The sequence below is a fragment of the Anopheles darlingi genome, chromosome 3 (genome assembly GCF_943734745.1).
Source record: "Anopheles darlingi chromosome 3, idAnoDarlMG_H_01, whole genome shotgun sequence".
In the NCBI taxonomy this organism is placed as follows: Eukaryota; Metazoa; Arthropoda; class Insecta; order Diptera; family Culicidae; genus Anopheles; species Anopheles darlingi.
In genome coordinates, this window is record NC_064875.1 from 66947966 (window position 1) to 66972706 (window position 24741).

The 24741-nt window shown below is 48.1% G+C and overlaps 6 protein-coding genes across 6 annotated transcripts in view; 3 read left to right on the forward strand and 3 right to left on the reverse strand.

Annotated features, from left to right (window-relative positions):
* The first annotated feature begins 2759 nt into the window (after positions 1-2759).
* On the forward strand, positions 2760-4406 carry LOC125955339 (mitochondrial-processing peptidase subunit beta-like). Its single transcript, XM_049686463.1, has one exon. The coding sequence runs from the start codon at positions 2890-2892 to the stop codon at positions 4303-4305; it is 1416 nt and encodes a 471-aa protein (XP_049542420.1). The 5' UTR covers positions 2760-2889; the 3' UTR covers positions 4306-4406.
* A 241-nt stretch (positions 4407-4647) lies between these two features.
* LOC125955342 (26S proteasome non-ATPase regulatory subunit 4) lies at positions 4648-6440 on the forward strand. Its single transcript, XM_049686465.1, has 2 exons — positions 4648-4782; positions 4846-6440. Exon 2 carries the CDS (start codon positions 4931-4933, stop codon positions 6164-6166), a length of 1236 nt encoding a protein of 411 aa, XP_049542422.1. The 5' UTR covers positions 4648-4782; positions 4846-4930; the 3' UTR covers positions 6167-6440.
* Positions 6441-6569: 129 nt separating this feature from the next.
* Positions 6570-8397, reverse strand: LOC125955338 (microspherule protein 1). Its single transcript, XM_049686462.1, has 3 exons — positions 8256-8397; positions 6827-8180; positions 6570-6763 (listed from the first exon to the last, which is right to left on the reverse strand). Exons 1-3 carry the CDS (start codon positions 8336-8338, stop codon positions 6671-6673), a joined length of 1530 nt encoding a protein of 509 aa, XP_049542419.1. The 5' UTR covers positions 8339-8397; the 3' UTR covers positions 6570-6670.
* Positions 8398-8487: 90 nt separating this feature from the next.
* On the forward strand, positions 8488-10162 carry LOC125955341 (probable trafficking protein particle complex subunit 13 homolog). The gene is made up of 4 exons (XM_049686464.1): positions 8488-8590; positions 8655-9042; positions 9108-9549; positions 9626-10162. Exons 1-4 carry the CDS (start codon positions 8554-8556, stop codon positions 10031-10033), a joined length of 1275 nt encoding a protein of 424 aa, XP_049542421.1. The 5' UTR covers positions 8488-8553; the 3' UTR covers positions 10034-10162.
* LOC125955344 (RING-box protein 2) overlaps positions 10110-24741 on the reverse strand; it is a 29940-nt gene continuing 15308 nt past the window's right edge. The window contains exon 3 of the mRNA XM_049686468.1: positions 10110-10435. Coding sequence (XP_049542425.1) covers positions 10254-10435 — 182 coding nt within the window. The 3' untranslated portion in view covers positions 10110-10253. The remainder of the gene's footprint in view (positions 10436-24741) is intronic.
* LOC125955343 (adenylate kinase) lies at positions 13258-14860 on the reverse strand. The gene is made up of 2 exons (XM_049686466.1): positions 14492-14860; positions 13258-14220 (listed from the first exon to the last, which is right to left on the reverse strand). Exons 1-2 carry the CDS (start codon positions 14591-14593, stop codon positions 13600-13602), a joined length of 723 nt encoding a protein of 240 aa, XP_049542423.1. The 5' UTR covers positions 14594-14860; the 3' UTR covers positions 13258-13599.

Below are 24741 nucleotides of genomic sequence, written 5' to 3' on the forward strand. Positions count from 1 at the left end.
GAAAAACCTGTTCTTCATTTTCATCACTCTGGGGAACTTTTCATCGCGCCTTAAACTCGATCGCACACAGTTGCATTCGCGGTGAACACCGCGTGTGCCGACACGGTAATGGTGAGACAGCACCAAAACAGCCATAGGAGCGAAAGCGACAGCATGTACTCGAAGGAAATATCCCTCTGCTTGAAAAAATATCCTTGTCATACGGGCTACCCGCTCAAAACATTTTTAAAAACCATGTTTAATTATTGATAATATGTAACATTACATTTCATTCGATTTAAAACACTTTTTTGTGCAATGTTTAGCATTTTCGGGTGTGATCAGCTATCTACCCGTATGACAAGGATATTTTTTCAAGCAGAGGGATATTTCCTTCGAGTACATGCTGTCGCTTTCGCTCCTATGGCTGTTTTGGTGCTGTCTCACCATTACCGTGTCGGCACACGCGGTGCTCACCGCGAATGCAACTGTGTGCGATCGAGTTTGAGGCGCGATGAAAAGTTCCCCAGAGTGATGAAAATGAAGCACAGGTTTTTCATTGAAAAGTGCATCAAACACCGCTCAAAACATTTTTAAAAACCATTCTTAATTATTGATAATATGTAACATTACATTTCATTCGATTTAAAACACTTTTTTGTGCAATGTTTAGCATTTTCGGGTGTGATCAGCTATTTAGGAACTTTTCAGGCAACCATAGCCGAAGGCCGCTCGAGAAAGGGACGGCGAGAGTTCTCTCTCTCAGATCTAACGATCGTGAGGTTCGTGAAAGAGTCTCTCCGAGAAACGAAACTGTGTTTTTTTAACCACAAGTTTTTCCGTTAATAATACATGAAATACCGACCAAAACTATGTTAAAACTAATATTGAGTGAAAAACAACATATCACATTGCATTTTATTGCATTTCCAACACTTTTTTATGCAATGTTGAACATTTTTAAGTGTTATGTGATTCCAACGAACTTTCGAGACAGCCCGATCCGAAGGTGGCGAAAGAAAAGGAGGAAGAGAAAATTGTGAATCAGTTCTCTTCGGCCTTCAAGATGGCCGGAGCGTCGGTGATCGTGCGCTTGGTAAGTTTCATAAAAATACGCATAATTTTCGGATATTTGGTGGTTTCTTATCTTTGCAGGCTTTTATCACCCGCAGCAACGACGTCCGCGAGATCGTGTATGATCTGGTAAGTAATTTAAGTGCTATTTGTATGAATCGTGGTGATCGCGTTGTGTTTCAACGTGAATGTACGTGTTTTGTGTTTTTTCAGAAGGAGTTGGCGCTACGACAAGCAACGCGAAGGGCAGGCAGCAGAAGAGCGGAAAAGTGTTGCGTGTAAGTGCAGTGTTTCGTGAAGTGATTAAAAAATGAGAATTGTATGTTAGATTAATGAAAACGCTTATAAATAAAGTTGGTGAAATTGAAATCATAGTTTTTCGCATGCTTTATGTCGATCCGAAATATGCTTGGGGGGCGGGGCTACGGGGTACAGTGATACGGCAGGATGGCACACACACCATCGCAAAATGCGTCGAAAATGACACCAATACATGCGCAAAAGGGCTTTTTTGATTGCTCGAAGTTGGGTCGATTATCGGGTCGATTATGGGGTCGCGTAAACAATAATCGACCCGAAAGAGTGACGTTGAGTGATTTTTGTCATACGGGTAGGAACTTTTCAGGCAACCATAGCCGAAGGCCGCGCGAGAAAGGGACGGCGAGAGTTCTCTCTCTCAGATCTAACGATCGTGAGGTTCGTGAAAGAGTCTCTCCGAGAAACGAAACTGTGTTTTTTTAACCACAAGTTTTTCCGTTAATAATACATGAAATACCGACCAAAACTATGTTAAAACTAATATTGAGTTAAAAAGAACATATCACATTGCATTTCATTGCATTTCCAACACTTTTTTATGCAATGTTGAACATTTTTAAGTGTTATGTGATTCCAACGAACTTTCGAGACAGCCCGATCCGAAGGTGGCGAAAGAAAAGGAGGAAGAGAAAATTGTGAATCAGTTCTCTTCGGCATTCAAGATGGCCGGAGCGTCGGTGATCGTGCGCTCGGTAAGTTTCATAAAAATACGCATAATTTTCGGATATTTGGTGGTTTCTTATCTTTGCAGGCTTTTATCACCCGCAGCAACGACGTCCGCGAGATCGTGTATGATCTGGTAAGTAATTTAAGTGCTATTTGTATGAATCGTGGTGATCGCGTCGTGTTTCAACGTGAATGTACGTGTTTTGTGTTTTTCAGGAGTTGGCGCTCCGTCAAGCAACGCGAAGGGCAGGCAGCAGAAGAGCGGAAAAGTGTTGCCCGTAAGTACAGTGTTTCGTAAAGTGTTTAACAAATGAGAATTGTGTGTTAGATTAGTGAAAACGCTTATGAATAAAGTTGGTGAAATTGAAATCATAGTTTTTTGCATGCTTTATTTTGATCCGAAATATGCTTCGGGGCGGGGCTACGGGGTACAGCGATACGGCAAGATGACACACACACCATCGCAAAATGCGTCGAAAATGACACCAATACATGCGTAAAAGGGCTTTTTTGATTGCTCGAAGTTGGGTCGCTTATCGGGTCGCTTAGCGGGTCGCTTAAACAATAAGCGACCCGAAAGAGTGACGTTGAGTGATTTTTGTCATACGGGTAACTCGACTTTTCAAAAAATGTGTAGCAAGCAAACGATTCCAAGTCGATGCATTTCAAGCAAGAAGTTCGAAAAGTTTCGACTTCCCCTCTACTTGGCAGGTAAGCGATCAGTGAAGAAGAAGAGGCCACCGACGAAGAAGAAGCCAACGATAACACGAAAAGTTTGTCGTAACACCCGCAAATTTTCACGAACCCCGCTGGAAAAGTGCACCGGGCTGAGCAGAAAAGGGGCGCATTAAAATGGCATCGCTGTTGAACATTTCGGCCAATCTGCGCCGCCCGGTGATGGTCGGTGTGCGTGCCGCTTCCGCACACGCGGCCGCCTTCCGCTCCGCACTCTCGAACGAATCCGCGACCGAGGTAACCACCCTGGACAGCGGACTGCGCGTGGCCAGCGAACCCCTGCCGACGCAGCTGGCCACGGTTGGACTCTGGATCAACGCCGGATCCCGCTACGAGGACAAGCACAACAACGGCACGGCCAACTTCTTCGAACAGGTCGCCTTCAAAGGCACGACGAAACGATCGCAGTCAGCGCTGGAGCAGGAGGTGGAAAATCTCGGTGCTCACCTGGACGCATCGACCGGTCGCGAAGAGACCGTTTTCCAGGCCCGCTGCCTGTCGAAGGACGTCCCGAAGGTGATCGAGCTGCTGGCCGACATCGTACAGAACCCCAAGATTGACGATGCCGATGTGAAGCGTGCCCGGGAGGTGCTGCTGGGCGAGATCGAGAAGGTGGAGGCCGGCAACCTGCGCAACGTAGTGTTTGACCACTTGCACTCGACCGCTTTCCAGGGCACGTCCCTGGCCAACACTGTTTGGGGACCGAGCTCCAACATTCGCTCGATCAAGCGTGACGATCTGCGTGGTTACGTGGATTCGCACTTTAAGGCACCGCGCATGGTGCTGGCCGTGGCCGGAGACGTTCGCCAGACCGAGTTGGAGAAACTGGCCGAGCAGCATCTGGGTAAGGTGCAGTCAACGTTCGATGGGAAGCCACCAACTCTGTCGGCAGTACGCTTTACCGGATCTGAAGTACGCGTCCGGGATGATTCGATCCCGCTGGCTCACGTCGCCGTCGCAGTCGAGGGTTGCGGCGTGTCCGATGCCGATGCGCTGCCGTTGTCCGTTGCTAGTTCGCTGATTGGATCGTGGGATCGCTCACACGGTGGCGGCGTGAACAGCGCCTCCAAACTAGCCGTGGCCAGTGCTACCGACAAGTTGAGCCACAACTTTGAGTCGTTCAATCTGACCTACCGCGATACCGGCCTGTGGGGTATCTACTTCGAGTGCGACCCGTTGATGTGCGAGGACATGCTGTTCAACGTGCAGAACGAGTGGATGCGCCTCTGCACCATGGTTACCGATGGCGAGGTGGAGCGCGCAAAGCGGCAGCTTAAGACCCGCCTGCTGGCTGGACTCGAGGGACCGCAGGCCATTAGCGAGGACATCGGTCGTCAGGTGCTGCGCCAGGGTCGCCGTGAACCGCTGCACGAGTTGGAGCGGCGCATCGAGAACGTGACGGCCGCGAACGTGCGCGATGTGGCGATGAAGTACATTTTCGATCGTTGCCCGGCCGTTGCTTCGGTCGGACCGGTCGAGAACCTTCCCGACTACATGCGCATCCGCTCGTCGATGTCCTGGGTCCGATTGTAAAAAGTGCCGTGGGCCTTCTAGGCGCTAGAGTCAAAGAGCAAAGCGCTTTGCTAACCATTACTTCTGTAGAGCAGTCAAATGAACTTATGTGTTAATTGGAACGGGAGTTTTTGGAGTCTTTCTTTTGGCCTAGTAATCCGAAAAAAAATTGGCGTAAGGCGTCGACTGTTGCAATTCGGTGTCGATTGATTCATGTAAGGTGTGTTGGGCTGGCGCAATGTAAAAATAAATACGCGCGTTAAATAAAAATAAGTTCAAGTGCCTGCATAACCTCATCCCTGCGGGAACAGCTTTCTCGCGCATCCCTTCGGAAACTTCTCTCTAGTCTTGAATTCGAGCTCACCGTCCACCCTCTGGGCATAGCTGTCTACGACGATTACAAGGCGATTTTGCGTGTTCTGAAAAGCTGGAAATCATTTCCGCGAGTTTTGTGTTTTGCACGGAGGAAAACGACGAAATTCGTACGTTCTGCTCACGGTAAGTGTCCGATCCCGTTGCGCCCGATTAGTGCTTAATATCGCCTTCCCACGTTGCACACAGGAGCCCGTGAAGTCGCGACCGCGAGAGCACAAAGCGAAATCCTTTAGCAACAACAACACCAAAAGCAGACGGAACACTCAGCAAGATGGTGCTGGAAAGTACGATGGTCTGCTTCGATAATAGCGATTATCAGCGCAACGGAGACTACTTCCCGACTCGGCTGAACGCACAAAAGGATGGCGTTAATTTGGTGTGCCTGTCGAAGGTGCGCTCGAACCCCGAAAACAACGTCGGACTCATGACACTCTCGAACACGACGGAGGTGCTGGCCACGCTCACGAGCGATGTCGGTCGCATCCTTTCCAAGCTGCATCTGGTCAACCCGAACGGTAACATCAACCTGATGACGGGCCTACGTATCGCACATCTGGTGCTGAAGCACCGCCAGGGCAAGAACCACAAGATGCGCATCGTGGTGTTCGTCGGTTCTCCGGTGGTGCACGATGAGGCAGAACTGGTGAAACTGGCGAAGAAGCTGAAGAAGGAGAAGGTGAACGTGGACATTGTCAGCTTCGGCGATCACCAGAAGAACAATGACACGTTTACGGCGTTCGTGAACGTGCTGAATGGAAAGGACGGCACCGGATCGCACTTGGTGTGCGTTCCGCGCGGTTCCGTCTTCTCGGAGGCGCTCATCTCATCGCCAATCATACAAGGAGAAGATGGTAGCGGCGGTGCCGGGCTCAGTGGAGCCGGATTCGAGTTCGGCGTCGATCCAAACGAAGATCCCGAGTTGGCGCTCGCTTTGCGCGTTTCGATGGAAGAGCAACGTCTGCGACAGGAAGAGGAACAACGTCGTGCGACGGCCAACAGTGCGGCCGACAGTGGCACTTCGGGCACTGCGGGAACAGAAGCTGCTGCTGGGGCTGCCGTAGCAGGCTCATCGGCAGCAGGAGCTGCGGCAGCGGCTGTTGCAAGCAGCAGTGCCGGTGCCGCTCGGTCGGCCACGGAGCCACACTCGGAGGAAGCGATGCTGGAGCGGGCGCTAGCACTATCCACGGAAATGGCCGATGATTCGATGCCGGACTTTGCCAACATGACTGAGGAGGAGCAGATTGCGTTTGCGATGCAGATGTCCATGCAGGATGCCCAGGAACCGATCTCGCAGCCGGCCAAACGACAGAAGCAGGAAGACACGGCGATGGACGTGGATGATGTGATCGAGATCGTTGGGGTATCACCGGCCGATCTTATGAGCGTACTGGAGAACCTTCCCGGTGTCGATCCCCACTCAGAGGCAGTACGCAACGCGGTCGGCTCGCTTAACCGTGGCAAGAAACCGGAAGACAAGGATAAGGATGGATCGGAGGGCAAAAAGTAAGCGTACTGCTACATGTCCTCCTCACCCGTTGCCCTTTTCTTTTTATCTTTTGTGTGTTTTTTTCGTGCGTCTGGTTCCGTTTACTGCGAACAGAATGCAGATTTGCTTACCGAAATTCCCGAAACAAAAATTATTGGATAAGTTACACTTGCATAAGCACTCGTAACCGAAGGAGTTCGTCGGACCGGGTCGGATTCATTTGTAAACCGGTTCCATGCTCTTTTGCGAACGCCGACGGCGATATGTCATTTAATACAATGTAATGAACGAATAACTAACGCTTTTGATCTCATTTCCTGTCCGCCAATCGAACCGAATGGGTTTAACCGGGTAATTTGATCCTGTTTATAGGGATAAATAGTAAAAGGATCTGGCATTAGGCGACTACGCTACGCTACGCTTTGCCTGGCGATGGCCAGCTTCGATTAGGAATTTTGGCTTATTATTTATTTTTCATTTGTAATTCAAACGGTTATTCTAAGTTCTGGATACTCTAGCCACACATTAGTTGAGTGGAATATTCATTTTAGCACTTTCCTGCCGAACGGTGTTGATAAACTCATGGTTGATCAGAAACACGAAGCGTAAATTGGATATCTGCAAACAGAATAACAAAGGATTAGGGTTCGTTTTGCGAGTTCAAACTCGACAACTTCTTACCTCCAGTACACAGTTATCGTTCAACCGTGCTTTGTGTCCACACAGTAACGGTCTACCATCGATGTACAGTGGCCGTTTACCTTCGTTCGTTATGAAGAAATCTCCGTTCGAGCGCAGCTTAATGGTTCCCTGTTTACGGGATACCTTATAGGCCGGTCCTTCTAGCGAAAGATCTACATCCACCGTGTAATCCTTGGTAGCCCGACCGATCACGATCTCACGCGATCGCATCAAGAACCGCACCATCCGACCCCGCATAACGGCCAGTGTTTGGCTGTCAAAGTCTGGCGAAAAGCCAATACCGGTCAGTGAATCGACCAGAACACTCCAACGATCCAGCTCGTTCTCCAGGCTCCGTATTTCCTTTTTGCTTTTCCGATCGGCCAACGTTAACTCGGTTTCCCGCGGCTCATCGCGAGGTTCTGCCAGGTCGGCATCGTTGATCAGATCTTCTGCATCAGAGAAGCTGAGAATGTTATCGTTCTTCGGTAGGGACTGTACGGATTGATCTGGCAGCAGCGAATACTGCTTCATCAACTGCCAATGACACTCGAGTGCCTTGGCCGTGCGCGCATGGTGAAACGTGGAGGTATGCTTGGCCAGCAGCTCCTGGAACGTTTCGATCGTCGGTTTATCGTTGGCCTTGATCGTACCGAGCAGTTCCTCTTCGGCCACCGAGAACAGTGCCTTCCGCTGAACGCTCTCGACCATCTCCGGGTGCAGGTTACGCATCGCTGCGACGGCAATCCGCGAGATCGGTTCCTCGTACAGCAGCGAGCACCAGCGGGCCTGCATCTCTTGGATGGTGAATTTGCAGGAGAACTTGGTACCACGGTGTACCATGCGCAGGTCGTTCGTTTGCAGAATGCCGGTGATGAGGGCCAAATCGTCCATCGGTTTCCAGCGGCCCAGATCCTTCGTGGCCACCTGCTGGATGGTGCTCTTCTTTTTGCTTTTCTTGCTGCTTTTCAACGAACGCTTTTTTTCGTTAACGGAAGCGTGCGAGTTGAGCTGCTGCAGGATGCTGGTGGCCGGATTGGGGGCCATCGGTGGTGGTAGAGTAACCGGTACCGGAGGAGGCGCCACAACCACCGGTGCGAGTGGTGTCTGCGGTGTGGTCGGAAGCGCAATTTGAGACGGTTCCGTCGCGCTAGACACGGTTGTTGGCGCGATTGTCGTGTGAGTCGGCGGTGACGCTACCACAGGAAGTGCTGCTGGAGTTCCGAAAGCGTTGGCCGATTGTGAGACGGTGCGAGACCGATTGTTAACGCCTTTCATCTGCTGGATCGGTGTGCTCATGCTAAACTCCACTATTTCATCGTCGAAGCGCTTCCTCTTGATCGATCTTGATGAACTACGGATTGTGGAGGGGCGGAGAGGGCAGAAGTTTGTTTTGGGTTCTTCGAATGCGCTGCCAGTCCAATCTTACCTGCGACGCTTTTGGTCTTCCGCGCTGGTTGGAGTGGAACATTCCATGATGGGTTCGTTCTTAATGCTCACGTTTGGGTCCATTTTAAACAGATTCTCCGCGAGGCGTTTTCAACGACGCCAAAAATCGTGTTTTGTTGCCAAATCGATGAAAACAGGAGACCGAATCGATGAAAACGGAAGACTGAATCGATGAAACGGGAGACTGAATCGACGAAACTTAATCGATGAAACGCACTTGATCGATTGTTGTTCGGCGCTGTCCTGGAGTAAAAAAAGGTGGAGGAAAACCCGGAAAAATGGTTGAACCGACAGAGCATTTGCTTGCCCTTAAAGGTAGGATTGAAAATAGACGCCTTAAACCTTGGTTAACTATCTAACATCCCCTTGTTCCACGCAGTGATGCGCTTGACGCGCCCCACACTTATCAGCCCTCAGGTTTTGACTGCGGAGCCGAAAGATTTACCTCAGAATTCGTTCGAAAAGATCATCAAAAACGACGCCACGACGGTGGCGGGCTGTGAGACGATCGCGGCGGGCCAGTTTATGCTTCTACCGCAAAGCTTCGGTAACATTTACCTGGGAGAGATGTTTTCCAGCTACGTTTGCGTTCACAACTGCCGCTCGCATCCCGTTTCGAACGTGTCGGTCAAGGCGGATCTCCAGTCGAACAATAGCCGGGTTAGTCTGCCGATCCACGCCGATAAAACGGGTCCGGTAACGCTGAATCCGGAGGAAACACTTGACGATGTCATCCACCATGAGGTGAAGGAGATCGGAACACACATGTAAGCGAACCCCGGGATGGGATAGCGGTCACTGCTCAGCCTTCTGAGACTGTTTCTTTCCACAGCCTGGTGTGTGAAGTATCCTACATGACTCCGGCGGGACTGGAGACCTCGTTTCGGAAGTTTTTCAAGTTTCAAGTCGTCAAACCACTGGACGTGAAGACCAAGTTCTACAATGCCGAGACAGACGATGTGTATCTGGAGGCGCAGATACAGAACATCACTGTCGGACCGATCTGCCTGGAGAAGGTGGAGCTGGAAAGCTCGGAGCAGTATACGGTCACTTCGCTCAACACACTGGCCACGGGTGAATCGGTGTTTTCGTCGAAAACGATGCTGCAACCGCAAAACAGTTGCCAGTTTCTGTACTGCATACGGCCCATCCCAGAGATTGCGCGCGATCCCAATGCGCTTAAGGCGGCCAATAACATCGGCAAGCTGGATATCGTTTGGAGGTCTAATTTGGGTGAACGAGGACGGTTGCAGACCAGCCAGCTACAGCGTTGTGTAAGAGGAAGCGCAATAAGTATAGGGCATTTCGTGGAATTTCTTTCTAACCTCGATCTCCGTCTCTTCGATACAGCCCCTGGAGTACAGTGACCTACGATTGCTCGTGATTGATGCGAAAAGTACCGTCCGGATCGGGGAAGGATTCAGCTTCCGCTGCCGGGTGACGAACACGAGCGAACGCTCGATGGATCTGCTTATGGGCCTGAACACGAAAGCTAAGCCGGGCTGTGGTTATACCGGTGTTACCGAGTTCGCACTAGGAGCACTAGAACCGGGTCAGATGAAGGAGTTTCCCCTAACCGTCTGCCCCGTCAGGTTGGGCCTGATTGTTATCTCGAACCTTCAGCTAACGGATCTGTTTACGAAGCGGAAGTACGAGTTCGATAATTTCCTACAAGTGTTCGTCGTGGAGGAAGACTACCGGGAAGAGGAATTCCACGTGGACAAGTACGTACGCTACAACATTCCGGCGACCGTCTAGATCTAGCAGTACTCCAAAATGTCCCTTCCTGAAAAACACCCAGTCGCCCATTCCCAAGAGCTCGAGACGATTATGATGGAATTTGTTTATTTATTAAATCCTAATAAATCAGTTATATTGTGAGCATGAGATTTGTTGTCTTTTTTTTTTACTGAAGTTTCAAGAAACTCAAAAGCGAACACTGAGTGAGAGGAATCCGGCAGACCAGAGAAGGAGGTTTTCATTTGCCCATACGCTGAATGGACCATTCCTGCTGGCACAGCGGGCACCGATTGTTCTGCTTAATCCACAGGGACATACAGCAATGATGGAACGAGTGATTGCATTCGCCCCACACTACCACACAGTCTTGCCGGCCGAGCGTGTCCTTTTTACTTTCCGCTTGACACCGCAAACAGGCATCTGTGAAGGGAGTAGAAGAAGAAGAGGGTGGAGAATGATACGATGAGTTTGTGATGTTAGTAAATATAACACAGTAATATTATAAAATATGAATGCTTTTTTGCATGTACATGAGAGAGAAGTGCTATGTTTTAGTATTCTTGAGTATTCGTTGAGTATGTTTAGTATTCATTTGGTTTTCCGTTTGAAACGGAACCAATGGTTTAAAAAAAATTACATTCCTACGCGGTAAAAACTGGCAATTTTTCACCACCACTTCTTTATATAAGCTGATAATACTTGTTTAATTTGTTTATAACAATGTGTGCTACATCATCTTTACTATATGTTGAACTGATTAAACATTCGCATAAATGTAATCATGAAGCGTCAGCTGGTGCACTCGATTGCACTGATAAGTGTACATTGGATAACGTTATCGCAATAACAGAATTCGACGCTCAATTAGAACCTTCCCTTCCGATAAAATGATACGGAGCATGATTGATATGACCCTGACTTTGATGCTTCCAATGGGGTGATTCATAACGATGAGTCATGAATGAAAGATCCACAACATTCTCCATCCAAAAATCGAAGTTCGCAGCATAACAGATTGCACAACGTGAATTTCATCATCCGCATACAATGTTCGATGTCTTTGAGCAATCGTTATGCTTTGCATGTCTTTCCGTTCGAAATGATTCCCATGAGCGATTGTGCACGAACCAGAAGCGCATGATGCAAAATCGAACCACAAAAAGGCAATCGAAAACGATCTTTCACTCGTCGAGTCACCGGTTTGCATCATCTGTGCATCGGGCTTATTTTTGGATCACGCAGATCACGTGATGTAAGTTATAAGGATCGTAAGAACATTCCTTGTCGTTTCTTTCTAGATGCGACTCATTCGTTTAGCTGACCAACTCACCAACAGCGTAACTAGTCTCAACCATTCTCCTTAACACGAGAGATAAAAACCCATTCATTGGAGCATACTCATTCATTCCTAAGCGGAGGTCCGGATGGGTGCTGTTGACGATGACGTAGCGAGTACCTTGCGTAGATATGACGCAAAACGAACCGAGCATGGCGTGTGGCGCTCAAACCCCTTTGGCCGTTTATCGAACGTTACGATTTTCAATGAACGTGTTTAAAGTAATATGATAACTTTCTCGATATGTAGTAGCTTTTGATAAATGTAGGAATAATATTGAAAAAAATGTGAAATATATTTTGTTACGCTGGTGAGTCAACGCGGATCAATCCCCCCTTGAATCAATCACGACAATGATTGTGGATTTCCCGTGAGGAATCGTGCCGATTATTTCTGGAGTGTAGCTTTCTGAGTATACCAGCATCCTCTATTACTCAACCCGTTCTATCTAGAAATCCAGGACTTCTTACCCCAGCGCTAGTTGCTAACAGCCTCCGAGTTGCAGATTGCGATTTGATTAATTTTAAAAATCGATTCACGATTGACCACATTGTCGCTCCATTTTGATCCTATTTACCCCATCATGTGTCTCCTTCGTCGTTATTACCCAGTACACCGTAGCACCGTATGGTCTTGCGTGTTGACGTGCCACCGGCAACAAACGCTAAACCGCGTTGTTCGATCGTTGTTCCTTCGATTCGAATGACGCTCCTTCAATTCAACCAATTGACGATCGGGGGCACGGCTCTCTAGCATATGGCCGTCGTGGCACGTTCGCAGCGCGCTGTCGAGACGCGACAACATTCAAAAAGTGCAAAACCACCCATCTGGAAGGGGGAGGATGTGATTTGGAGGCCGGCCAGACCGTGAGGAAGTGGCGCGACAATCAGAAAATTGATATCATGTGCGTTCGATTTATATCGACGACGATAAAAAAAGACAGCTTGGGCCGCCAATGGCGCCTGGGTGTTGGTGAAACATCCGGTGCCTGGAATGGTCTCCGAACGACGCCCAACAAATCAATTGTCATCAATGATGACGCGTAAATGGATGCGGGGTGGTGACGGAGCTAAAATCAGCGTCTGCAGGTGGCGTCAGCGACAATTTAGCCCGTTAGCCGCGCGTCGAGGCACTTTTTAGGTTTATTTGCGGGGAAGGAATTGATCGTTTGAACCGTTTGTTGGCTGATAGTTTGGCGCTTCAGTTTGCAGGCTACATATCGCAGGTCAACGATGGCTGGTGAGTCTAAGGCGATCTAAGCAGTAAACCGGGCTTCGAAGAATAGTATATTAATCAAGTAGTCCATTGCGAACGACGTTGATAAATGATTTGTACAGTCTGAGCAAGAATAGATTTGCCTGCAGCATGATCGAAATGGACTAAAAAAGCCAAAACAAAATAAAAAAAACACACACAAATCTAAACCATCAGAACAGAATTGATACAAAGACACAGCGGAGCAACACATGTGTTTGGGTTTGAGACATAAGCGTAGCAGAACCCATTGCTAACCAAGCTGGGTAAATGTATCTTTCTATTTTTACGGAGCTTCATGTCAAACGAAAAACATGTTCAGGGTCACTCTCCTATGTATCCGGTTCATACAGTAGGTCCGAAGGCTCACTACTTCCTTCTTCGCACACACCCGCTACGAATCCATGCGGCGATGAGGTTGAAGGTGATCAGAACGATCGGTCAACAGTTTTTTTAAGTCTTCCTCTTAAAATTGCAACCAAAATAACAACGGGGGTCATGTGGAGTTCGACCGTAAAAATCCGTTACACATCGCCCGTTACACATGGTTATTTGTCGATACTGCATTTGCTTTATAACTTGAATATTACATGTTGCCCAATTCCAGTAACCCATCATTCTGGCAGAAGTATGTCATCTCCTGGAAAAAATGCCGTGGCCTGTTGAGGCTATAGAAGAGATTGTTTTGATTTTCTTAAATATTCTGTTTTATTGCCCATTTTATGCTGCATATTCACTTTACCGATCATGCCTGTATTCGACGTGAATTTGCCATTGGTTGACAATAAACAAAAAACAACGATTCTTCTGGCAGTTTTGCTAAATTGATCATTTTAAAATGCAAGGTACAGGATAGTGATAGTTCAAGAGCTTGCTAGTTTACTGTTGGAATAGCTTACACAATGGATGTTTCATCATCTTCCGAATGTGAATGTAAAGTATTACAAAAACTAACAGGCAGGTAGATGGTTGATCAATTCTGTCCCACGTGGCTTTATAGCCCCATTCGGTGTGCTCGTTGCTGCTTAAAGATGTTGTCTATATTGGAAAACACATCGGTTGCACTTCTAGCAGCATCAACGCGGAAGTGCAGTCCACGTAGCGCATAATAGTCGGCAAGCGGTTTTGTTTGGCGATGGTAGGCTTCTAGCCGTTTGACCAACGCCTCCGCATTGTCATCGCTACGGCGCATCAGTGGTTCTCCTGTAACGTCGTCCCGCATCGGTACCTTGGGGGGAGCGAACTCTTCGTGATATGAGCGCCCGCTAGCTTGATGGATAAGCCGTCCGGTAATGCGGCGCACAAGAAGGCTATCGTCTATGCCGAACTCTATGACCGCATCCAACCCGGTGTTGCGCTTCTCAAGCAAGTTGTCCAACTTTTGCGCTTGCACAACAGTTCGCGGGAATCCATCCAACAGGAATCCGTTCCGACAGTCGGGCTTATCAAGATTAGAATCAATCATATCGACCACCAATTCGTCGGAAACTAGCTTTCCTTCGTCCATCACCTTTTTCAGCTGAGCTCCAAGCTTAGAACCTGACGCTATTTCTGCGCGCAGCATGTCGCCCGTGGACAAGTGGCAGACGCAATACTTTTCCTTTAGCAACGGAGCCTAGAAGATACAGAATCAGAAGGTTCGCAGATTATTGTTTCTAGTTGTTCTTGTGGAGCTGTGGGTTAATTTTAGACCCACACACGGGAAGGTTGTTTTGATGTTCTCTGTACGAACGGTACAGTGTCGGAAAGTCAGGATGACTTTCGCTTTCACGTAAGATACCGGATCAGCGATTTACCACGGGCTTATCAGTTTATCGGGCCAATAATCTACTGCATCACGAACAGTTATGTAACCTTTTCACCCTGAAACCGGTGTCGTGGCTCACCTGAGTGCCTTTTCCGGAGCCCGGCGGTCCCAGAAGAACTGCATTTATGCCGGTAGAATTGGATGATGCTGGTTGCTCCTTGAGTGCGGTTGCCGGTGCCATTATTGCAACATAAAACCACGAAGCTTTGAATGTTTCTTGCTGAGTTTCCCAACACTTTGCTAAACAACTCGTAAAAGAGTTCAAACTTTCCACTTTTAGCAGCAAAACAACAATTCAGGGTTGTAGCCTGTTTTTCGCTTCTTTCGCTGATATTTGATGAAATTTGTCAGAATCACTTTTGTGGCAATTTCGTGAATTTAATTTTCGTTTCTTTGTGACAGTGCCACTTTTCGTGAATTTTTACATTCATAATACCACAGAAACGCGAAAACAGCTTCGAAAAGAGCGTTCCCGAAGTATAACGTGTACTCCGGGACCCGGACATGACTGTCAAACTCTGAAGTTTTTTCTCAAATCCGATCAGGGTTTTGTTCTACTAGAAGCCACCTGTCTACTAAAACCCCCTTTTTTGCACCGGAAACGGCCGGCTGTTGACCGGAAGTGGCCTGTTCCCACATCATTTTTAGTACAACAACATTTTTAGTACATTAACTTTTTTAGTACAACATTTTTAGTACATTTTTTTAGGTAAAGTGCCTCAGTACCTTCACCCAGTCGAAGAACATTTCCGTATGGCGGGAGGTTGTGCCAAAAATGTGAGAAAAACAATATGCTGGACCAACAATCAAAGGCTAAACAGCAGGGGGTTTATACTGCGCAAAATATGCTGCTAGCTGTGCAATTAGATGATGGTACTCGCACACGAGAAGCCACGGATTGGAAGATTGGGGAGCATCGTGGGGATTCTCCGTGTAAAAGGTTGAACGTACGAAAACAACTTTTAATTGCACGTCGACAGATCGATCCGAGTGATCCGAGGGGGCGACCATGCACCTCAGTACCCTAGCAGTGATCGAGTGAATCGATGTTAGTGGAATTAGTACCGGCCACTACACTTCCTAGTGGCGGGCGGTTGTAATGGCTGGTACAGGCCACTGGCCGTCACCACCTCTTCGCACTGGTATCTATCGGGTGTGTTGATTGCGAGAGCTTCATTATTGGTTTCATTTCGCGCCAATGCGCAACCAATTCGCGCACTGCCATTACTGCGTATCTGCAACATGCCGCTTGCCGGACAAGCGGGAAACCGGAGCGATCGTCGGAAGATCAAACATAAATCTTTACCTCATGATAAACTGCTACCAGCAAAGGTGGCAGCAGGTGATGATTGGACGTGAGAATTTTCCTTTAATGACGTGTGTGCTGAGCTTTTCTCTACATTCCACTCAAAACAAAACAAAACCACGCACTCGGACACCGAAAATCGGAACATCTCGGCACGATTGACGTCGTTGCCGTCGTTGGATTCATTCCGATCCTCTGAGTCTGTCGCGCCGCGAAGCTGTCAGTGATTGGAATGGCGCCGGTCGAATGGTCGAATGGCGGGACCATGAGTTTGCTAGTAACAAGCGCGGGTTGTTGTATAAGATAAAACACGTGTCACGTGTAGCGAAGCTCCTCCCGGGGGAGTCTAGTTATGCGCAACCAATCTCCGCGACAACTGCCAACTAATACCCGTCGTCTAGTAGAGTCGTGGTAGGAGCGAGCAGTATGGCCACATACTGATGGAGGACATACAACCCACACACGACAGCATCAGACACCTAAAACAGTGCGCTGCCGATGATGGTGGCCACCGGTGTGCGGTGGTCCAAGCGGCCATGGTCATGGCCAGCCATTGCGCTATGGTTCTCTCGTTCGCTAGTGGTCGTGTTACTATCGCACCGTAGACTATGCGCGTATCCATCTACCTCAGACAGACACACCCTTCAGAACAGCGCACGTGTATTGTAGATTGGTGAGGTTTTATGACCAAATGAAATGGAAAACGCAGGTTTGAAAGAAAGCTAGTTAGAACGTGGAGAAGATGATTGCATCTTAATCTACAATCCTTTGTGCTGGAGCAAAACAGAAACAGACCACTGCTCCAGATAGATGGCGGCGCAATGAAGCGCCATGGTAAACAATTTGAGACGTCGGTAAGCCGGTGGACATGGATCACCGCGAAACGAAAGGAAGCGTCCTCAAGAATGTCAACCTACGCTTGTTACATGAGCACTTTACGACGCAACATCGTATAAATAGCCAATAGATCAGCGGGATGCGATTTTGCGACGCGCAGATGACAACCATGCTAGAGGCAACAAGCATGAATGTGCCGTCCGCTCGTACCATTCCTAGGCGTAGTAGTACTACGGGATTTTGCGAGGGCGAGTGCGCGATTCGCGAAGAAATATTATTTTTGGCCGGACCATGTTTTTGACATGGGTGGTGGTGTTGGCCGGCGGTGATGGCCTTGGCGTGGATTTGATGTTTCTCATTCACAACAACTAATTTGCCACTTTTCCTTTATTTTGTCGTTTTGCTAATACCGGTAGGTTGGTATTACATAAGGATGGGCAGTAGAGTAAGGACTCGCACTATAGTAGGTTAGAGAAGGTAATAAGCAGCATCGATGGAGCATAAAGATTTTTGAGATTATACGATCTTTCCGACACATAAATATGGACAATACGAGCAATTGGAAAGAAGAAACAACAAATAACACTCATCGGTTTATATTTGCATCGGTTTGTATTTTGCATCAAATTGATCTAATTGTTTGATTTCGCTGCTTTTCTAAAATTAGACAAAGGTAAACGTCCTTGCGTTCTTCCGTTAAACACTGATGCTTACCCCTACCGTCTACCCATGCTGACGTACATATTGCGAGTTATCCGGCCAGCTAGGAGCGAATTAATGCTTCAATGTTAAATGAATGTCACGATCGTAACCAAGCGCTACGACGAGCAATAGGTTTTCTTTGCTTTCAATTTATGATCACACAATCTTCCAACATCTTCTGCACGTTCGCGAACCCAAGTCCTTCTGGTAGTAATGGTTGTGGAGGCTGCCATAAGCGATCTTCTGTTATCCTCGACATCGACAAACATTCGGATACGAGTTTTGGGAGGGAGTCGAGTATGTGAATGATGCAAGCGATGAATAATTTACCAATTGACGAAATTAAGCAGACGCACATGGGACACCATGATTCAACGATAGGATTCCGGTGGTGGCCCCGGGCGAGAAAGCAAAAGCATCGAGCGAATCGGCAAAGACAATTCTTCCAGCCATGGCAAACACACGAATGTCCGTGTCGTGACGCGAGTCACGTAGCAATTAATGAGCGAGCGAGTGAATGGGTCAAACCCTGTATGCTCCCTCACTTTATCATGACGAATTACTTAAGTCATATCAACTGACATCCGCTTTGCAGCATCCCTCGTGCCTTAGTCTTGCCTTTATAATTGCCTGCAATTATAAGCGATCGGATCGATTTCAATGTCGAATGTTGGCACGAAAACTCGGCCCCGGAGCTTAGCTTAAGATACAACGCAAAAGATCTGAGGATCACGTTACCACGCTTTTTTTGCGCGCAATTCAATGCCCATATCCAGTGACTCTCCTGCTGTCCGTTTTCTTTCGTTACCATTTCGCTACCAATTGTGAATTCAGCTACAGATTGATTATTTTTTATTGCTTCAACCTTGAACAATCAAAGTACGGGTGCCAGAGATCAAACAGTGCCAAAGTCCAAAAGTCAGTGGCGAGCAGGCGCCATCACGAAACCGATCGATGACGTTTTGGCTCGCCTTTAAGCAGTTTGATGATTTGAATTGACGGATGCAGCAGTGCCGTAGAGCGTTGCGTTGTTAATTTCAATCGATTCTATTAAGGGGAGTATCCATTGAGCATCGACGCTCATCGAGCATTTGCATCGACGTCATCACTATGGCGACGTCATCGAGTCGGCAGCAGAGTAGAATACGAGCCTCTCTGTGACAAATAACAGCTTGCAGTCAAATCAATTGATCTGTACCGGCATACGGGCGTACCGGCGATCGCTTGGCGTCGTGCGACAGAGGACATGTTCTCGGTTCGAGCTGCTTCCGGAGGAATTAGCATCCGGACGCCAATCGCGCCGCACCGAGAAGCGAGCCTCTGCTACTTCGATCCATACCGACGTTTGCCAACTCGGATCGAGTGGGATCGGCCATGCATTAGCTTTAATTAGTGAGCCTTCGCCAAAATAGCTGATCAATAGATAAGTCTTGTTCTTATCGAGAACCAGCCAAACAGAAACAGCCTTTAACACAATCAGCAGGTACCTTGAGTTGATGGTTGGAATGCATTTCACAACCTTACCGTGGACTTTCGACAGAAACACGGTAACCGAGACTCAGCTTAGTATGAGTCAGAGCATCGCCAGCACCAGCGGCACTCCGAAGCAGACACACCCGCCATTCGATACAACAGCGAATCGAAGATAATATCGGCAAGCCATGTGCCGTACCGGTAGAAAATAGATTAACCTTCCCTACCCTTGCCGTGTAACGTCACTAGGTTCCTGTGCTGGGGAGCAAGGATTTAAGACAGGTGCTCGCTTCTGCTGCTGCTGCTGCTGCTGCCATGCCCATCTCCAACCCACGGTTGATGTCCATTTTTAGCCGCTCACAAATCATGTGAGAGAAATGGTGACGTAGTAGTGGATCAGTGGACCGGCCGCCGACCCGGTTCAAGGAAAGCGCCCGTCTGTTCTGTCTCGTGCCAGCCCGTGCGCTTCGTCATTACCAAGCGAAAAAGTGGCACGTGAAAGCTGGTATTCGATTTTTGTTTGCCAAATTTTGAAGCAGATTTCTTTCTTGCAAAATGGGATCACTGGCGTGAAGGTCCAGTTCGTGTTTTGATCGCAGATTCCACACTTGACCACTAATTGGCAACGTCACCGGTAGCGGTATGATCTAACTGCGCTGTTAAATCATTTTCATCACGCACCACTGTGAGCGATAAACTCCGCCGCCACACACCACCAATTTGCGGCAAAAGGCATGATTTGGCGATAAATTGTGGGTTTGTGTGCGTGTGTGTTTTTTTTCTGCGATGTCACAGCAATTATCATTTAACGGGGCCATGGGTCAACGTGACACACCCATTTTCGCACATCGAAGGCCCACACTGGAGGTACGGGGCATTTGGCATGCGACTTAAATTCCGCCGGCCGGTCTTTTATGATGGATTCCATTTTAATCTTAGTGCTTACTGTTTAGGACTGGGGCCTGGGTTGATAAACAGAAACTCAAAGCGCAATCCGAGGTAATAAAAGATATCAAATCAAAACAGACTTAGGTATATGAACGAGATAAATCGACGGTTTTACCTAAGAAGATAGCTCTCATTAGGGTGCCAGAATAAATGTGAGTCAATTTGAGTGTGCGATTCGTCGACGACTTCATTTTTCAGACCTGTTCTCCCGTCTAGACGACGTCGAACGGCGACAGTTCAGTGCTGATGAGTATGAATATTGCATTACATCATATGACGTATGTCTTTCGATTAACGAGAACCAGTAAATCAACATTCGATTAGAATGGCACGTGCCCACAAGCTTAATGGGCACGCTATTCGATGATTTGCCTCGATAATCATTAATTTAAATATTCATCTCACAGAGCCCTCGAAGCATCACAAATTCCATACTCTTCCTAACCACACAGAATAATCATTCGACGCCATTCGACGAAGAGTTGTAGCGACCGCGTTGCTACGCAACATCAAGCAATGGCTTACTCGATCGTCACGTTTCGGGCAAACCGAATCGCGAGCCGAAAAACTGCACGTCAGTGACACACCCCCAGGAGGACGACGAACGTTCTTATGCAAGAGCCTAACCATGGTCTGCCAAGGGGGAGGACACACGTGCGCAGTGGTGAGCGGTATGGTTGACTTTGTGCCAATGTCAGTTTCATTAATTTGTCCCGCAAGTCCTTCCTCTCCCTGAGCACCGAACAGAGCCACCGGACGCTTTTTCGGCATGCTGATGAACAATTAACCAAACTGGCACAGAGCACAGAGGTCGGACCTCAGGCTTCCGCGTGCGCAATGATGCGTGTGATCCTCGGATGGTACCGGGAATGAATTTAATTACAATTTCGGTGCAATTTGGCTGAGACTAGGAGTCACGGCCATAATAAAACTAAAAATGAAAGCAAAGTGCTACATCCGTACATTGTCCATTGGATGAGTTTATGGCGAACCGAAGAGGGAATGTAGAGAAACATCGAAATGGATTTTAGGGAGTTCGTATCATATTAGTGTTGCCTGTATGCAAAGACGACGTAAGCATTCTTAGGGGTGGCTTTCATCCGCGTCAGTGCGGCGAAGTAATTTCATGCACCGGCGGTAAAGTGTCTGATAACTGGTTGTACGGAAACTTTCCAGTAACCGTACCGTGCGCGTCCCGGTAAAAAAACGAGTTACGCATTCCTGGTGGCGGCCGGAAGAAGCCTAACTACTACTAAGAAACGCAAGTCCAGCCCATCGGAATAAGCACGTGCGCCGTCGACTCTCTTAGCTTGCAAGATAAGTGTTATTACGTCAAAGCATCAGGTATCTCGTTTGCATGGTGCTGCAGCCTGGTTTAATTGACTAATCCACATAGCGCATATGGGGTGAGGAGGCAATTGTCTGGCGATCTATAAATAGCTACTTTGTTTAAGTGCTACTCTCGACTCGATACCAGATTCCAGAGTTGCATAGGGCTGACTCGGATCACCATCCAGTCGACGCAAATCACGCCACCTTTTAATGCAAATGCAAATGAAGCACCTTTGATGTCTAGACTGTGCGCTAGAGGGATCATTCGATCGACACATTCCGGCCGATGATCGCAATTGTAGCTGGTGCTGTCTCGTGCCGAAAACGAAACGCTATGTACAACAGCACGTGCAGTGAAGCGCTACCCGCGACTTCATCGGGTCGAGCCCGTCCTCCATGTGGGCCAGGAAGTGATGGGTTGCGATCGCGAATCAAATCTTCCAAACCGCATGACTGAATGCTGGCAAAAATCCACAGGGAGGGGGCGTGATCGAGTCTACGAGCCCAGTGTGGTGTGCGGAAACACTTGGAGAAGAAGCCGGAGAGGTTTTTGTCGCAAAATGGGGACCTTGAAACTAGAAAGTAAAAAAGAAACCACCATCAGAAGGCAGTGTTAGTGGCATCGTGCGATCGAACCTTCGAGTACTATTTCGCGTTCAAAGTTTAATTCCTTCCGACAGAGGCAGTAAATCAACTTTATGTTCGTATTTTAAGTATTTTGTTACGATTTTTCTACACGTTGATGTGAGTTACCTCAATACATAGATGGTTGAGATAGCATCTATGTATCAAACACTAACTTCTGCCACAGCATTGCATAGTTCCTGCGTGTCCAAATAGCAAGGAATCTAAAAACAGATATTAAAATAATTCCTTATAGCTGCAGTGGGCATGCATTTATTTGCCAATAACACTTTGTATGACGTTAGACAAATATGACGAAGGTTCGTCGCTTAAGGCCGTTACCTGAGTAGAGAGTCGCTTTAGCGTCTATTCGTTAAGTGTTTGAAGTCGTTATATAAAAAGTATATACATTTTTTTGTTATTAGTGACAAGAATCATTTAGAGAATATTTTAAATTGAAATAAATTTCAATAACATGCTAACATGTGTGTTGAAATCTTACGTTTTACTGCGATTCATCTTACTCAGCCACTAGCCAATAAATTGATGCGGTTTCCCGAAATGGTGGAGTCAATAAAGCTTTTGAGAACTGGCATCACTTCCACTTGCCGCGAGCGTCGAGCGTTTGCGAATTTCGCCATGTTGCACGTGATTGCGATGCGATCGCACAATTGACAGTCAAATCGCCGATGAAAATGGTACGCAAAAGGTGCACATACACATACACGTATGTCTTCTACCATTAGGCGCTTCGAGTTAAGTGTTTTATTTACCAACAAGATGAATCGTCTTTTTTTTTTGCAGCCACAGATGGTGATGATGATTGACGATCACGCGATGATCGTTCGCGTGAATTTGGAACAAACGATGCCTTCGGCACAAAAGTGTGGTGTGGCGCTGGTTTTCGCGGAAAACTAATGACAGTTTGATTAGCCATGGTGCGCCAATAAACAAGTAACAAAACAAATCAGTGGGAATCCCCAATAACGGAACGAACCAACGCGTAACCTTGGCTAGACGCATCGGTGAAGCAAAAGAAGCGAGCAACCCTCAGTACCTTGACCCAAACCTAGAAGTAACAGCTAGGCAGCAGCACGAACGTCGGTCGTTGGTTTACTACCGACAACAATCTTCAGTTGACCTTGAGAATCCGTTTCCCATTCCCGATCGTTCGTCAGCATCGTCAACCGGTTCAAGGAGTATATGTCGGAGTGGGGGGAGGGTCATAATTTCTTACACCCCTACCACCCTACCAGATATCCGCACAAACCAACAAACACATTTGCTTATCCTTCATCTCCCTCCCTCGCCGTCTAATCATTGCCGCTGAACCGGTTGCCCGTGCCCGAACCGTTTTGGGATCGTTCTGGAATGATGCAATAACGCAGACTGCTTTCGTGTCACGGGGTAAGTTCACCGTTGCCAAGTGGCGCTTCTGCGTCAACCGATCGCACGAGACCGACACACCCATCAGGAAAGTGTGGGGTATTTTTTATGCCGACGTTGACGTTTCCATTCGTTACGCCATTTATGAGACGATAAGTAAGAAGGATGACTAAACGTTGCGGTCCGTCCGTCTGAAGTGTGTCTTTGACGTTCCTGCAACATCATCGTGTGCTGGCGTCAGCAATCCCGTCCAAATTTGCCCATCAGTCGACGTTCCCAATGACGACGTCATAAGTTACACCACCACAAGGGATTTTGCGGGGGGAATAGCAGCATAGAAGTGAATCGGACATGCATTTTTGGTTTCCTTGACTTTAGCATGAACAAAAGTAGGCTGCATTCGCGTCCCAAACGCCGACACACAACCAAACATACAGAGACCTGCTGACGGAGCGTTTGCGCAACGTGGAGCTCTCGTGTGGCGACGTTCCCCGGCTGATCTGGAACGTGACTTCGAAGCGATGCGTGTAGGTTGAAAGATGTGGTGGGGTGAGGAGGAAAAAAGGAGGAAGGTTAGGGGACGGAGCAATGCGGGGCAAACAGCGTCGTCGTCGTCGTCGTCGCTGATTCGCTTCTAGAGACGAGCCCCCAGAAGGCTCGCCAGTGTACCCTTGAAAGGCGAGCACGTTCGCAAACCGAGAGCAGTGTACACGGCAGCGAGACGAGCAGAAGGCAGTCGGAACGAGTTGAGGGGGTTCGTTTGGTTCAACGAGTTGGTGTGTCCGCGGTTTTTTTTGCTCGGGTTTTTGCACTGGTATACACCGTAGAGACGCACATAACCGGCGGGGGACCGTAGGAACGCGCATGTAGTGATGTTGGAGCGCTGTCGGTTCGTTTACACGAACCAGCATGCTCACCTGCCAATGGCTCCAACCTCGTATCGGTGTCGAGCGAGAGAGAGAGCTAGTCCGCACACCAATCCACCAGCCAGCCAGGCATTGCGAGTATGTGACAGGGTCATTACGGTGATGCCGCACCGTGTATCTATGTATATACCTAGACCTGGTACAGCGAACGAGAGAGAGAGAGAAAGAGAGAGAGAGAGAGAGAGAGAGAGAGAGAGAGAGAGAGAGAGAGAGGGAGAGAGACCAAACGAATAGCTGCGCTTGATCGTCAGACCAAACAGCGGCGCCTAACTACGAGAACACCGCAGTGTGATCTTGACGTGCCTGCTAGCATCAATTAAGAGGATATGACCGACATACGGCGGGGTACCTTTGCCAGTGACCACTTCCTGAAGAACGTTCTCCAACGCCAGGCATCAACAGGAGATAAACATTAGGGTCATAGGTCGTAGTATGACGCATACCTGGCTCATGATCGCACGCAATCTGTCCAAACTTCCGCATCATACACGTGACTAGTATTTGTTGCAAGCTCACTTCCACTTTACCTCTGCATACTGGGCAGGAGGGGATGTGTTGGGTTACTTGACTAATCCCGAGCGAGTGTGGAGCTACTTGTTGGACCGCGAGATGCGTAATTGTCTGCGTTGTAAGTGCCTGATGGTCAGGACTGTTAGCCTTATTGTTCTAATGATAAAGCCATTGCCAGGAAAGACTGTTTGCTGTCCGATTTGTGTCCCGTTGATTTGTCCGGCACGTGCTCGTTTAACGCCACTGGTCTTAAGGGTTAGTACACGTCGATTGTTTACATTTGGG